The sequence below is a fragment of the Phoca vitulina genome, unplaced genomic scaffold, assembly GCF_004348235.1.
Source record: "Phoca vitulina isolate PV1807 unplaced genomic scaffold, GSC_HSeal_1.0 scaffold3, whole genome shotgun sequence".
Classification (NCBI taxonomy): domain Eukaryota; kingdom Metazoa; phylum Chordata; class Mammalia; order Carnivora; family Phocidae; genus Phoca; species Phoca vitulina.
Genome location: NW_022589706.1, coordinates 83,277,021 through 83,292,659, shown reverse-complemented (window position 1 = coordinate 83,292,659; position 15,639 = coordinate 83,277,021). Strand labels below are relative to the sequence as shown.

The 15,639-nt window shown below is 40.4% G+C and overlaps 1 protein-coding gene across 3 annotated transcripts in view; it reads left to right on the top strand.

Annotated features, from left to right (window-relative positions):
- Positions 1 to 15,639, top strand: part of LEF1 (lymphoid enhancer binding factor 1) — a 118,034-nt gene that overhangs the window by 87,544 nt on the left and 14,851 nt on the right. For 2 of the 3 annotated variants that reach the window (XM_032400972.1, XM_032400973.1), the window contains exons 5-8: positions 130 to 220; positions 4,079 to 4,201; positions 5,213 to 5,375; positions 10,262 to 10,369. In XM_032400972.1, the coding sequence (XP_032256863.1) occupies positions 130 to 220; positions 4,079 to 4,201; positions 5,213 to 5,375; positions 10,262 to 10,369 (485 nt within the window). Of the gene's footprint in view, positions 1 to 129; positions 221 to 1,818; positions 1,903 to 4,078; positions 4,202 to 5,212; positions 5,376 to 10,261; positions 10,370 to 15,639 lie in introns of all 3 variants that reach the window. The other variant, XM_032400971.1, reaches the window with a different exon arrangement.

The window sequence follows — 15,639 nt, the reverse complement described above, 5'->3', positions numbered from 1 at the left end:
ATAAGCATTGTTTCATGCTAGACCTTAAGTATTAATGGCATAAAGCATTTTAATTGCTTTTCTTTTATTCTTATAGTCCAATGTCCTGTGAATCTGAAAACTCTACTTCTCCATTGTTCTTTTGAACAGGCATGTCCAGACATCCTCCAGCTCCTGAGATCCCTACCTTTTATCCCCTGTCTCCAGGTGGTGTTGGACAGATTACCCCACCTCTTGGCTGGTAAGATCCTTCCTGCAGCCTTCAGTCAGGCATTTGAGCATATGTTCTTTCCATTCATGGAAATCAGCTTTATGAATGATAACACTTGTGGAGTTGAAGAAATTTCACATCAACAAGCAAAGTGCTAACTTTATTTCATTTCAATTTGAAAGATTAAAAAATATACAGACTTTGAAATGGATTGAATCCCTCTGCTAATATGTGTAGAAAATGACTGTGTAGCATTTGCTTTGAAGCTTATAGTCTTACGGATTCAATTTGTGGCTTTGGGCATTTGCTATGCCTATACAAAGTGCTCAGTGTGGTTCTTCTTGTCTAGTTTTTTATGAACAACTTATTTTTGAAACAAACTTAGACACACTGAATATCAGTCTTTGCTTATAAAATGAGCAAGTGAAGGAAATGGCAACTAGAAATTCAAAAATACAAAAGCATTTTTTGAATGTTAATAAAGTAAGCACCAGTTTGAGTTCAGACAAGTGAAAACCTGATGTTTGGGCTTCCTTTCTTCGGAATCCAAACACTCTATTTTGTTGTTTATTTCTAAAAAATTCTTACTGCTCTTTTCAAAATATTTTAAATTATAAAGGTAAAGGAAAGGAAATAAATTTTTGGAAGAAAGACTTTTATGTACGTAGTGCAGCCCATGTTTATCATGTTATTGTTAGCACAGAGCTTACCCCCATCCCACTCCCATTCCTTCTCCATCCCTTCCTCCCCGCTGCTCACTCCATGGAAACACTGCTTCAGCTTTAGCAGAGGAACCCTCTCCTTTCTTTATCTGACCCTCTGTCTCCAAAGCCCCCTATCACTGCCCCAGTCCCTACCTTGACATCCTTACGTTATCTTTCTTCAGCAAGAAGGGGTCATCCTGCCTTGGAAATTCCAGCTCGCTCTCTCTCTCTCTTTAGCACTAAATCTCCCAGTCAACTGTTTGAGTTTAATTGATTGTGCATATACTTCCAAACCTACATCAATTATTCTGTCTGAACTTACTACTTAGGGGCAGTAATCCTGTGCTGAGTGGCAGCTGGGAATAAAGATTGTGTAAATGAGAAATGTGAGATGTAGGGAAAAACAGAGAGAGATGGGATTCTCAGAGTGGAGAGGGAGTAATTCCAATGAATTGATCTTTTATTTGGGTATATGAAGGGGTGGGGAGTGCAGTGTTTTTAAAATATTTGTTCATTTTTATATAAATTTTCCCCCCTTTCTTTCCTTCCCTGAAGTTTCTTAAAGATTCTAAAAGTAGTTATTTCACCATTCTCACGGATCTGTTATATTCAGTAAACATGTGTTATATGCCTATTTTGTTCAAAGCGTTAGTGGGGTCAGGAGAGAGGAAGGGGTAAAAGGTCATTCATGGCCTGGTTTGCTTTTCAAGTTGAGGGTGGGAGATTTTCTTCAGGGTAAATGGTGCTTTGATGGGGTGGAGAGTAAGAAGTGAAGCAGTTGGATACCTGAAGAAATGCTGTGCTCTGTAATGACCCCCACGCAGTTCTTTCTGAATACCCCCTCTTCTCTCCTCATCAAACCCTTATTGCTGGTTGGTAACTCGTGTTTTGTCATTGATGGGTTCCTTTCTTCTGTGACCTCAGGCAAGGTCAGCCTGTATATCCCATCACGGGAGGATTCAGGCAACCCTATCCATCCTCACTGTCAGTCGACACTTCCATGTCCAGGTAGGTGCAGGTGCAAACTGGGCACCCCAGGACAAGTCGCTCTTCCTGCGCTTGCATTTTGTGCGCCTCTGCTTGCCTCTCGGTTGGCTAGGAGGGTGCATAACTCAGCCACGCGTCTGTCTGTGCAGTGTGCCTGGCTCCCACACTAGGTGTCGCAGAGAGCCCTGGGTGGAGCCAAACGCTGCACCCCACCAGCACCAGCCACAGCCCTCGGGGAGATGGGCTCAGCAACAGCCGGGAAACGGTGCATCCAAAAGAATTCACTGCCACCTGACTGTGGGATGTGAAATGCCCTGAAAGCAGACATTCTAAGAAGAGCTTGTTTGATTCAAAATATGCTGGGAGTGGGGTAAGGGGGAGGATAAAGACTGGTTTGGTCTGAGTTCTGTAATTTGCTTCCTTTGAGGAAAGTTGTATCTGTTTAATGCTACAGTGTTTGAAAATGCCCAGGGAGTCGAGAGCCTTCCTGGACCAAGGCGGTCAGAAGAGAAAGAATGGTGCTTATTGGCTGTCAGGCCATGCGGGGTGTGTGTCCTAGTGTGTGAATCAGGCCCTGTGTGGACATGTTTTAGTTCAAGCGAAGCTCTGTGAGATCTGCCGGCCACACTGCTCTGTGTAATGCTTTTGCTTCTGGAAAGGATGGTGTCTGTGCTTGATGTACACGCACATTTGTTGTGCATCCTCTGTGTGTTCGATGTGGCTTATTCAAGGGAGCTAGCATTATTGTGCTGGAAGTCAAGCAGTTGGTTGTAAATCTTCACTTTTTATTATATAGGTATGAAATTGGCAATTTCTGGGGAGAATTTCAGCTTTTTAAAAAATCATTATGTGCTCAGTAAATTGTAAATCTAGCTGGTTGAGGGGGATGAAATTAATATCCTTCCCCCAAAATATATTTTTACACCTTTTAACATTTTAAGAACTCTTGGGTGACCGGATTTTCTCCCATGCGAATGACCAGCATCATGTATCTTTGCAAACGGTACATGTAGCAGAGCATCATTACTTAATCAAAATATTTGTATTTTTCCCACGCCTCCTTAATTTTTAAAAATTTGTTTCTGATCTAAGCAGAGTTCCTTCTTTCCTTCCCAGATGAAGGAATTAATTGTGCTGGCTGTGGTAAAAGACCTGAGAACATTGTTCTTGTTGAATTAAATGTTCACTTTAAAAGAGTTTGAAAAGCAGGGCACCTGGTTGGCCCAGTCAGTAAAGCACGCCGCAACTCTTGATCTCAGGGTGGTGAGTTCAAGCCCCTCGTTGGGCGTGGAGCCTGCTTATAAATAAATAAATAAATAAATAAATAAATAAATAAATAAATAAATAAAACCATTTGAAAAGCACAAATGTCTAAAGCATATTCAAATTTATCAAAGCAGTTACTGAAAGTACTTTTATTTTTCTTGCATGGCAGTTGCCCTCCTTTGTGTTGTACGGTTGTGGATATTTAAAGATTTTTTTTATGCTCTACCAAGCGTACTCAGGAGAAAAGCCTTTAGTGTGTATAGTTTTTACCTGGTGCAGAACTGTAGCCTTCCTTTAATTTTATTACCAGTTTTCCATAAGACTAGATCTTTCAAATAGTACTTTCTTTCTGTATAGAAGATTATTTTAGAAGATGCTGATGGCAGCTTTACTAAATTGGGGACTGAAAACAAACTTCCCATCCCTTATTTTCTCAGTTGTTCTCTCCAGATATCAATAAAGAAGCCAACCATCTGAGAAGACTTAATGCGACAGTTTGCTTAGGAATGTAGGCAGAGATATTTTAATGTGGTGTCTTTAGCTTTCATTTAAAAATCATTTAAAAAGCTAAATCCTAATAAAGTGTTATGTTTCCAGCAATTACACTTACTGAAATTCTTCTTTGAAAACTGCTTTGCAAGAAAATTGACTTTTTTTTTTTTTAATTCTACGACCCAGAGCCCTCCCAGGAAAAATGTCTGATTCTATTAGTTTGAAAAAAATTCTGTTACACACAGAATAAGTATAAATATTTCCACTTGAATACAGAGAGAAATTAATTATTGGCCCACTCTAATTCATAATTACTCCTGTGTGTAAAGATGTGTTTTCACTTTCAGCCAATAGCAGTTAGTGCATTGTTTCAGAAGTCTGCCTCCTTTTGCTACAACAGCCACTAGTACATATGTTTTCCTTTCTTTCCTTCTTTCAGGTTTTCCCATCATATGATTCCTGGTCCTCCTGGTCCCCACACAACTGGCATCCCTCATCCAGCTATTGTAACGCCTCAGGTCAAACAGGAGCATCCCCACACTGACAGTGACCTAATGCACGTGTGAGTATGCATCTGGTTTCACCTGTGAATGCCTTAACAAACTGAGGATTTCAACACAATTTCTTCTTGCTGTTGTTGAACATTTCCTCCCTCTCTTTTATTATGAAAATCAGTGTGTCTCTGCCTTGAAAGTTCTGCCCCTGAGGACTTTAAGCAGCTTGATACTCAGTGCACTGATTTTAAGATTGGAATGGAGCACAGACCTCAAAAGATCAAGGGAGCCTCACCAAAATGGAGTAATCTTCAGAGTGTGGGCATTGAATAATCTTGAGCTGTTCAGCAATTCACTACCAGGTTTTAATTGGGTTCTGATTGTTGCACCTGATGGTACCTGGGGGCAGTAGACCGGAGGGCTCCATGCATTTCCTTCCGGACTTGCACTTAACCCTGCTCGAGGCTTCAAAAGCACAGAATTCAAGGGAAAGGGGCAAACCAAGCCCAGGATCCCCTATCAGGCCAGGGTTGTCTCAGGCTGTTATAGCAGGACTAAATTCCCTGAGGAGATTAGTAATTGAACTCCTTAGTCTAGGGTCTATAGACCGGGACGGGAGGATGGGGTGGCAGGGTGCATATGATAGTGCATAAAACCCCTGCACATGTAGGCAAAGCCAACATGCATTTGTTTGGGGCAGAGAGTCTAAAGTTTCATTAGCTTCTCAAGGGGGCCCTTGACCCAAAAAAGTTTAGAACCTCAGTTCTGAAAGAGGAATAACCACCCATACTATGTGTTTGGCTTTTCCTGAGGTAACCAAGGAGCTCAGGCTCAGGGCCCATTTTTCGTCAAACACTTCTGTAGCTATAGGTAAACTTTCTCAAACCAAAGGATCCTTACTCCTACTGAGTTGTTTTTCTAATTTGATGCTGTTTTGGGTGCTTATAGAGCTCCTAGAGAGTTGTCCCTGGCCTGAGTTTGACTGGTGACATGAACAGATGCTCTGCTTCTCTCCTCCCATGTCCTCCTTCCCCTGTCCCTCCCTCCCCACCCCCCACACCATCCCAACCACCTTTTAGGAAGCCTCAGCATGAACAGAGAAAGGAACAGGAGCCAAAAAGACCTCACATTAAGAAGCCTCTGAATGCTTTTATGTTATACATGAAAGAAATGAGAGCGAATGTCGTAGCTGAGTGTACTTTAAAAGAAAGTGCAGCTATCAACCAGATTCTAGGCAGAAGGGTAAGTAGGGGGGTGGGATGTAAATGTTTATGGTGACCTTGGAACTGTTTCGTTAAAGGTGATCATAGAATGCGTTTGTATAATCACAGCCACTTTGGGAAGTAAAAGAAGATAGGATAATAATCTTTAGGAGGATTAAACGATAGAATGCATTGTTAACAACTTAGATTGTACCTGGCACATAGAAAACCTCCTGTAAATGTTAACTGTTTTTCCTGTTATCATTTATTGGGTGTCTTTTATGTGCCAGGTACTCTAGTAGGCATTAGATAATAATTGCTGAATAAAATAGGGTCCTTGTCTTCATGGAGCTTAACGTTTTGTGACAGGATGCAGATGCTAGACAGATAATTACCAGTGTATAATTAAAATTGTGATAAATACTGTGAATGTAAAGAGTAAGATTCTATGAGAAAGAGCAACAGGGGGCTAGGGAAGTGCCCCTCTAAGAAAATGGTATTTAAGCTGAGACCTGAATGAGGAGTAGAAATTAACCACGTGATTAGTGGGGAGAGGTGGACCCTCCCCAGATGGAGTGACAGGTGTGTGCACTCGTGTCTGAAGCAAGAAAGCACTTAGCCCACATAGGGAACTATAGAAAGGCCTTGCAGTACCAGCCACGCTTCTAGAAGAAGCCGGGCAAACACAGGTGGCCACTCCTTCCAAGACAGAAGTAGATCTGTTCTACTCAGAAGCTTTAACTGGACGAATTTATATGAGCTGGAGAAGTCTTCATTCTAGAAAAATTGCTCTCTGGGTCTTAAAGTATATATGTGCGTGGTTTCTGCATTGCCTCCTTTCTTTTCATTCCTTCTTTTACTCATGCCAGGATACTTTTCTGATCACCTACCGTATACCAGGCACTAGGCTACAACTAGGACAGGCACTCTAAGATTTCTTTATCCAACCACCACCCAGAGGCCAGTAAATCTTTCCAGGTGCTTTTCTCAGGATTGAAAAGGTTTTAAAACGTTAGGTATCTGAGGAGTGGTGGAAAAAATTGGAATTTTTCTAATATTACATTATAATTTTAGAAATGCTTCATTTTAATTTGTTGATGCTCTTCATATATGTGTGATAGGTTACTTAAATTATGACCTTACATATTTGTTTTTGCAACCTCTCAAGAAATTCATGATTTGTAAGTGAACATTTAGGCGAGAAAGGTCTAACGACCTTTGTAAAACTTAGATCATCGTGTTTTAGCTGTTTTTACCATGTTTGATACAAACCTAATAAATTTCAACATTCATAATGGAAGACATGCAGAAGATTTCCAGGCCACATGAACAGATAGAGGGAAGTAAGCTCTCTTGCATTATCGATTCCTGTTGGATAGAATAAAAATGCAGTTATTTCCAATCTGCAGGACACCAGGGTTTCAGGGGGTAGGGTGTGGTGGCAGATTATAGCTCTCTTGGTGCCCCATGTACAATACTCTCCCTCCCTGTGGATTCTTAAACACTTAATAACAATAATTACAGTGATTTCCCAAGCGAGAGCATAGCAGAAAAATGATTCCCATCATCTTTGAGGAACTTCGCCTTAAAAGTTTAAAGGCTGATGACCATTCCCCCTGACCCTTTAAAAGAAGAAACCAGAGGGAAAGAAGCGTTGATGTTCTTTTTTCAGTTTATATAAAACTCTTAGCTTTTTTCCCGTTTTTGAGTTAAAGGTCCCCTGGCCCTCCAATGGGAATTATTTTCCTGCTCAAGAGAGTAAGTAAGGATATGATACGGAGGTATGCTTCCTATTTTTAATGCACATTTCCAACAATTGCTACTTTCTCAGCTCCCTTAACGATCCCCAGATCAGAGCGTGTGTCCTAAAAGATGGTTCTCATTTGGGATCTCTCTCTGTCTTTGATTTGGACACCTGTTTCTATTTATAGGTCTCTGAGATCTTTGATTAAGATCAGGTTTTCTATCCTTTCATAACTCCCCTCTGGCAGGGTAGTCCTTGCTAGTTCTTTAAAGTTCCTGCTTTAAAATCATGAAGTTTTACACTGGGATAATTAGAATTCTTAAAAGTAGAACTTAAATCCATTCTGGCACATTTTATCTTTTTGATTTTATTCATTTATACTGTATATCTAAAAAGAAATGTTCAGTCATTTGAATTAAAGTTTTCTTCTTCATGTTATAAATAATAATAGCACAAATCTTACTTTAAAAGAAGCCTTTTCAGACCTTCCAGGCTGTAAAGAAAGTCCATTTCTTGCAAATTTATTGTCAGAATTTTTTTTATCTTGGACTGTATACGTTTTCTAAAGTTAAATTGGTATTTTCCCAACAACTTGGGAAATGTTGACAATGAAATCTGATTTTTTTTTAAATTCAGTTTTTCAGTAAGCAAGAGATAGAAACGTGTTTTTAAAAGCCCATTGTGTTTCAGAAATTCCTATAAAGAAAGACCATATTTCTTGTTTGTACTAGACTTTTTGTTTTCATTTACAAGGCTTTAATACCATTGTTTTACCTACTGTTTTACTCTGGTAAATGATCTTTTATTTGTGGGTAGATTAAAAATATTAGAAATACCAGGGAACTAAAAGCAACTGAAAATTCAAGTAAATAGTTCGTGGCCTTTTTCTCCTTGCATTTTGCTTAGTTTTGTTAGCTGGGATCATTTTGTCAACTTAAATGTCCCGTTTTAACTCAAAAATAACTGGTTGTTTGGGTAGAAGACCTAACCTCCATACATATTTTGAGAGATAAATTTTATAAAACTTATTTCAGGTTTTCTCAGCAAGTTCTAAAGCTGCCAGAGACTATATAAAATTATACCGATGTATATTGCATTAGTTTAAGAGAGTTCTGACTTGTCAAATGGATAAACAAATTTACAAAAGTTATAATTTTACTTTTTTTTCCTTTTTGTCTCCCTGTTTGTTCCTTACTGGTAACACTTTGCCTCTTGCCAATCACATTTAGCACCAGAACTGTGTAAATATTAATGATCAGTCTTTTCTTTAAAAAACAAAAACAAAAAAACCCCAACAGACAATCAAAGCAGATCTTTTCCATTGTGTCCAGTTTGTTTTCCGCCCTATGTAGGTCTCAGTACTGGGTCAGTGTTCCAGATTAAGCAAGGCCAGTGGTTGGGAGAAGCCTGGTTTAAACTCGCAGCACTGCCTCAGACATGCCTCCTTCTTAGGCTTGATTTCACTAATTGTATTCGTTCTGCGGGTACAAAGAACTGTGTCTCAGGTAACTTTTTTTTCAGGGTTTTTTTCCTTCCACCTCCCCAGCGTGTCCGGCTCCCCTGGCCCCCCATCATTTTTAAAAAGAAAGGCATATTACCTGATTTGCCTTTAGATTCGGACCCAAGTCCTGCTTCTTAACTACTTGATACTCTGCACTTCTAAAGTGATTTAAAAATAAGCCATCTGTCCTATCCAACACTGAGGCCCAGGCTGGTTTCAGGGGCTTCCAGAGGAACTGAATCCGAGGCCCTGCCCTTAGGCACCGCCTGTGCTGGAAGCTGGAGTGGGAGGGTGCGTGCTGCGGAAGGTGCTTCAGCGTTCTTCTTGAGATCAGGTCCCTGGTCCTGAAACAAACAGGAGCAGCAGGTGTTTGTGTTCTTGAGGAAAGCTGCCTAGCCATACCTCAGGAGCCTCCTCCCGGAGAACTTTTTCTCTTTCGTTGCCTCTCTCCCTCACTCCTCTGTCCTTTCCCCACTCCAGTTCAGCCACACCTTTCTTTTCTTTGCCTTATTTTTTAAAACTAGGACAGGGGAATTAAAATCAATTAGGCAGGGTAGCCATGAATGAGAAAGACCCTCCTAGCACCCCAGAGCTGGGGCGAGCAGGAGTGGGCAGGTGGGAGCTGACCCAGGGTGTGGGTGTGTGTGGTGTGGGTCAGGTCTGCCCCTCCTGTGGCTTCGCCTCCGTGCCATCCTCTCTGGCTAGTTGGTCCCCCAAAGTCCAGCCGGTTCTCCTGGAGGGTTCCACTGGCAGATCCTAGCACTGAAGAAGTGGGGAAAATACTTGAAAACTGCCTGCTAGGGCACCTAGATTGAGTCGTGTGCAAACATATGCAGAGCAATGTGCAAATGTAAGCTGTTTAAATTTCCGAACGGATGCCTTGCGTACACAAGCTATTTTGCTGTATATGATACATAATTATGTCAGTTATTAAAAGGGAAATGGAAAGTTCACAGGAGGATATCAGCCATTACATTCTCCAGGTTAGATACTCCAGTCTCAGATTCTAGATGGCAAAAGAAATCTAGATAGTGCTCCTTGTTTTCCATCAGAAGGAAGCTAAAAACCATAGCCATAAAGAGCGCACGTGTGATTGGACCGTGTTATCGGTATGCTCCCTCTAGACAGGTAGTGTGAGGAGAGGGTGATGGGACAGAGACAGACTGACTTGAGGTCTTGCTTTATAGACAGGATCATAGGATGAAGGTTTCAGACTCTTCATATTGACAGAGTGGGAGAGTGTCCATGTGAGGTGAGGATGCATCTGTGTGGAAAAGACATCTGGAAATTATCACATTTTGCATAGATAAATGGTACTTGGTCTCGAATACCAGAATATGGTACAGACTGAAAAAGCACTAAGTTGGGTGTTGAGGGTCACCAGTGAAAGTTCTCATTTACACTGGAAAAGAGAAAGAGTGGGTGACAGATCATTTTACTTCGGCTATTTAATTGCTTTTGATGTGTTCCATGTGATATGGGAGAACAGGATAGAGACCAAAGTTTGAGTTGCACTCTCACCTCCAGATTCCGAGTGGGTCTATGCAGGACTTGCTCTTCTGTCATTTAAAAATAAATCAGACTTTAAGTGCTTAATATTTTCATTCTTTGATGTTTGAAATATGTAATATTATTTCTCTTTTGCTTACCTGATTTGTTCTCCTTCCTCTTTTTGTTTTAGTGGCATGCCCTCTCCCGTGAAGAGCAGGCTAAATATTACGAATTAGCACGGAAGGAAAGACAGCTACATATGCAGCTGTATCCAGGCTGGTCTGCAAGAGACAATTATGTAAGCTCTTCTGCATACCAACAGCTCGCTACTTTCACTCATTCTTTCTGTTACTTTTGTATTTTTTTTTTTTTTGAGGTTTTATTTATTTATTTGACAGCGAGAGAGGGAGAGAAAGAGCACAAGCCGGGGGAGCGGCAGGCAGAGGGAGAGGGAGATGAAGACTTCCCGCTGAGCAGGGAGCCCCACATGGGACTCGATCCCAGGACCCTGGGATCATGACCTGAGCCAAAGGGAGACGCTTAACTGACTGAGCCACCCAGGCGCCCCCTTTCTGTTACTTTTGTGATGGAAATGTGTTTTAGAGTACAGTGGCTCCCCCCATCCTCCCTTATTCGCTGGGGATACATTTCAGGACCCCCAGTGGATTCCTGAAACGACCAATAGTACTGAACCCTGTATGTACTATGTTTTTTCCCATTCATACATACCTATGATAAAGTTTATAAAGTAGACACAGTAAGCGATTAACAATAATAATATAGAACAATCATAACAATATACTGTACTAAAAGTTATGTCAATGTAGTCTGTCTCTCTAAAAATACCTTATTGTACCGTACTCCCCCCTCTCCTCGTGAGGAGGTGAGACAGTAACATGATGACATGAAGTGAGATGACTGATGTAGGTGTTGCAATGTTATGTTAGGCTGCTCTCGACCTGCTGACGCCACATTAGAAGGAGCATTGTCTGCTTCCAGACCCTGCTTGACCAGGGGTAACTAAAACTGTGGAAAGCAAAGTGACAGATAAGGGAGGACTACTGTTTATGTAATGCCGGTACTCTTTCCTATTTTGGGAAGTTAATGAACTTTATAACAAAGATTTCATGGATATATTACATTTGGAAAGCTTTGAGCTATCATACTTTTTTTCCTCTGGTTATATAATACATTTTTAAGGTAAAAGTTTAATCCAAAAAAATCCATAAAAATGTTGGTGAAAAACAATTTTTTTAAAAAGCCTGTAATCTCGAGGCACCTGGGTGGCCAGTCAGTTAAGCAGCCAACTCTTGATTTCAGCTCAGGTCATGGTCTCAGGGTTGTGGGATCAAGCCCCACATCAGGCTCTGTGCTCAGCAAGGAGTCCGCTTGAGATTCTCTCCTCCCTCTGCCCCTCCCCCTGCTCGTGCTCTCTCTCTCTCAGATAAATAAATACATCTTTAAAATAAAAATTAAAAGCCCATAATCTCATCCTGTAAAGGTGACATTAGTAATAACTAGTTACATTATCTTCCAGGTATTTTTTCTGTGTATATGGTTTTTTAACTTGGATATAATTGTGTGTGTGTGTGTGTGTGTGTGTGTGTGTGTACATACACTTTGGTGTAATGCTTTTATATATAATAAGCGTTTTTCTGTTACAGCATAGTGTTTCTATATATCAATTTTAATGGCTATATTATATTATTTTGAGTGAGTGTCACAATTAACCATTTTTTTCGTTTTTAGACATTTAAGTTACTATTTTTTTTTACAATTAGAAATAATCCTACAATGAAGATATCTATGCATAACAATTTTTCTTCTGTGTTTAGGGCTATTATTTCTGTAGGATAGATTCACAGTAGTGGAATTATTGAGTTAAAGTATATAAACATTATAAAGGCTCTTTGATACTTATTATCAAATTTCTTTCCAAAAGGATATTTTCTAATTCTTAAAAAAGAATATATTCAAGTGACTGTTTTGCCACAGACTAATTAGAGCTAGATTTAAGAATTTTTTTGTTTCATAGTACTGTACCTTGATGTCTATTACGTATTTTATTCAGATGGAGTAGGTATTATATTTTTTAAGTTGTCCTAATTGGCCAGAAATACCCCATTTATAGGGCCCGTTATTTTATTACTTTAGAATTTGTAGGTTTTACTAACGTGGTCGTGATACAGCAAAGGCTATTACTGAGAAAGTGTATTATAAATTATATATTTCAGTTTTATACTTTATGGAAGGGATCGATTTTGATTATTTAAGCTCCTAATTTAAAATTTTTGAAGATCATTTTCAGTGTTCCATGTGAGCCTGGCATTAGAAAAGCCAAGTAGGACAGCCTTAATATTAGGTAGAATTGTCCCTTTTAAAAAGGGTGAGGGTGAAGCCATTAATACATAATTTAATGTGTGACCATTGCTGTAGATGGTCCTATGGGGCCCCCTGTCTGAGGTCATACATCCCATATAATGGAACACCAGGACTTTTGGAACACATTTGTTTCCTGTAATGTGCTCTGCAGAAAGTCTCTACTGGTCAGGATTTGAAGCTTAAACCCTGGCTACCACTATGACCCAGGAAGGAAGAGTCATGGTGCTTGCTACTTAGGAGCAGCGGCTCCCTGGACCCTCCTGAGCTCCTGTTTGCTTCCTTTAATAACTACCATATGCCTATTGTCAAGACCTGTCTTAAATGTTTTCTGTGATATTTTCTAATCCTTGCAATAATTTAGGGTCATGAGTAGTAGTATTGCATTTTAATGCAGTATGGGGGAAATTGAGGGGTTAGACAGGTTAAGTAATTAGTCCACGGCCATATAGTGGCTAAATTGCAGTTATACCCGGGTCTCCCTGACTTTCAAAATCTATGCAGTTTGCCTTCTCTGCAGCAGGCTAGCACAGTCTTCCCAGCGCCTTCTTAAGTAGACTGCTGTAATTCAAGAGTTTTCTCCCCTGAGCTGTGCTTCTGTTCTCTGGGCAATAATTAGCATCTTTCTGGATAGATTTGACCCATGCAAGGGCTATGCTGTGCTGTGAATTTGTACAGATTTAACATTGCCTATTGAATGTCTTTGAGGGAAGTATCTGTTTCTGAATCTTAGGTAAAGGATAAAACTTTAAAAAGAGATAAACACAGGCGCCTGGGTGGCTCAGTCGTTAAGCGTCTGCCTTTGGCTCAGGTCCTGATCTCAGGGTCCTGGGATGGAGCCCCACATCGGGCTCCCTGCTCAGTGGGAAGCCTGCTTCTCCCTCTCCCATTCCCCCTGCTTGTGTTCCCTCTCTCGCTGTGTCTCTCTCTCTGTCAAATAAATAAAATCTAAAAAAAAAAAAAAGAGCGAGAGAGAGATAAACACATATTCTGTCCCTCTCTCCTTTTCTCCATGTGGGGAGATGAGAAGAAAGTAGTTTTGAAGAAAGCCAGCATAATATGAATTTACCTTTAAAGATGTTCTGCACAATTTTTAAAGGAAATTGTTTTGCATAACTTGATTGTGGGATCCCCTGGAATGAAGGGAAAACCCAGCTTTGTCACATACAATTTTTATAACAATAAATATAAGCCTATTAATTACTAAGGCAAACAGAAGTTAATCAAGTGATAGCGCTTTAGCTAAAGAGATTATTCTTAAAGTAACAGCATAGGAATGGCGTTTAAACAAGATACATGCCTTGGATCTTAGCAGTTGGTGTCAGATCGCTATCCCTATCCTCATCATATTAAATATTATATCTCAGGTATTTAATATTACAATGCTCTATTCTGTGGCATCATAGATTTTATAACTTTAGTTCTTAGCACGTTTATTTTTTATAACTTTTATAACGGAAGTTTTCATAAGTCAGCAGTGCATATATTTTCTTAGGTGAGATCAGCCAGATATTTGTATTGTTAGAGCTTTTAAATTTAATGCTTAATATCCCCAGTATTATATATAATTTTAATGAAGAATATTTTTATTTTTACCACACCTGAATGAGTTTTTTGTGTAAGTTGACATCAGTACATTGAAACTACTTAGGTCTTTTTTGTCTACCATGAAATGTTAGTTCATACCTAGAATTTAATACAGGTTATTTCTCAAAGACGCTAGCAGTGTGACCTCAGGCCACAGTCATGTATGCTGGTCATGGCGCAAAGTGGCAGAGATGTGCTGAGATGCTAAGGTGGTGCTTTTAGGAGCCAAGGGCCATGTGGTGAGGGGCTCAGGGACACAGCCTGCTACAGGGGCTGGGAGGAGTTGGGTTCTGGCGGTGAGGTCTGCCTGAGGGGGAGGGGTGGGGACCGACCAGACCGGAGGGGATGAGAGGTGAGTGGGGCTGAGAAGGTTCCCGGAAGAGCTGGCTCTTGAGATGAGTGTTGAAAGGCAAATGGGAGCTAGGAGGAGAAAGTGAGGAGAAGTTCCTGACACATGAAACCACCTCATAGCGTCTTCTGAAAACCACAGTAATGCCATTTGAAAGGAAGATAGGGGAAACCCAGGAGAAGCATGCTCTCCCTCTGTCTGTTCCCCTCCTCCCAGACTGCTTTTAATAATAGTGTTAAAGACGACTCCATGATTTTTGATATGCCATTTCCCAGGGTCACGAATATCTGCTGTTTGGGAGGTTGGTTTGAGTCAACCTTCCAAAGCTTTAAAGCTTCAGCGGTCTGGTCACGTGACATGTAGAAAAACTATCCTGAGGTGCATAAAAATATAGACTTTTATATATTCACACAGTATGTTCAATGTAACCCTATAGTTTTATGTTTTGTTCTTGGTTAATGTGATTATTACAGCGACATAAGTTGGAACTATTGGATGTGATATGTGTTCTGTTATAGTTATTTGAAAATACCGTCCTAATCCAGGTTGGCCATTTACTATACATATAAATTGAATATGTACTGTGTCTATGCCCTATTATAATTATTTTTTAGGGGAAATTATGAAGAAAAACAGAAAATTGGAGCACTATAAATGAGACTTAAAATTGTAAATCTGTGCTGAAGGTGATTTCGAGATGTATTTAAGATTGCATGAGTATTCATGTTATTGTGTCTGTTTTAGGAAACAAGGTCCAAATTTGCCAGATATGTCTTTGAAATTACCTTTCATTTTCTCAGGTTCAATCTTACCTTTCTGCCGCTATCCTTGATGATGTTAGGCCTGTGCCATGGGGGCTAAGGGTCTTCACCTAATATCATGAATGTTTAATTACATGGTGGAATTGACAGGAAGGAAGATTTATCATGACCACCACCAGAAGTGGGTTCTAAGTGTGGTGGTTGCTAACAGAATGCCTCCGTAAGTGGGCTTGGCTTGAATGGGCATCTGTGGCCGCAGGCCTAGCACGTCATTACCCTGGTGTGTATGTGGGAGGCCACTTCCATTGTCAGTACTGATAGTAAAGTATGAGCGGTAGAGACAAAGGTCACAAAGAGGTAAGAACTTTCTCTCTCGTTTCGCTCTCGGTTTCTAGGTACAGATGGTAAAGAGAGCGAGAAGGAGGCACCTTCTTTGTTGCCTGCCTGCCTTTTGTACTGTTGTGTCCCATTCCTGCCTGTGTTCACAATCTA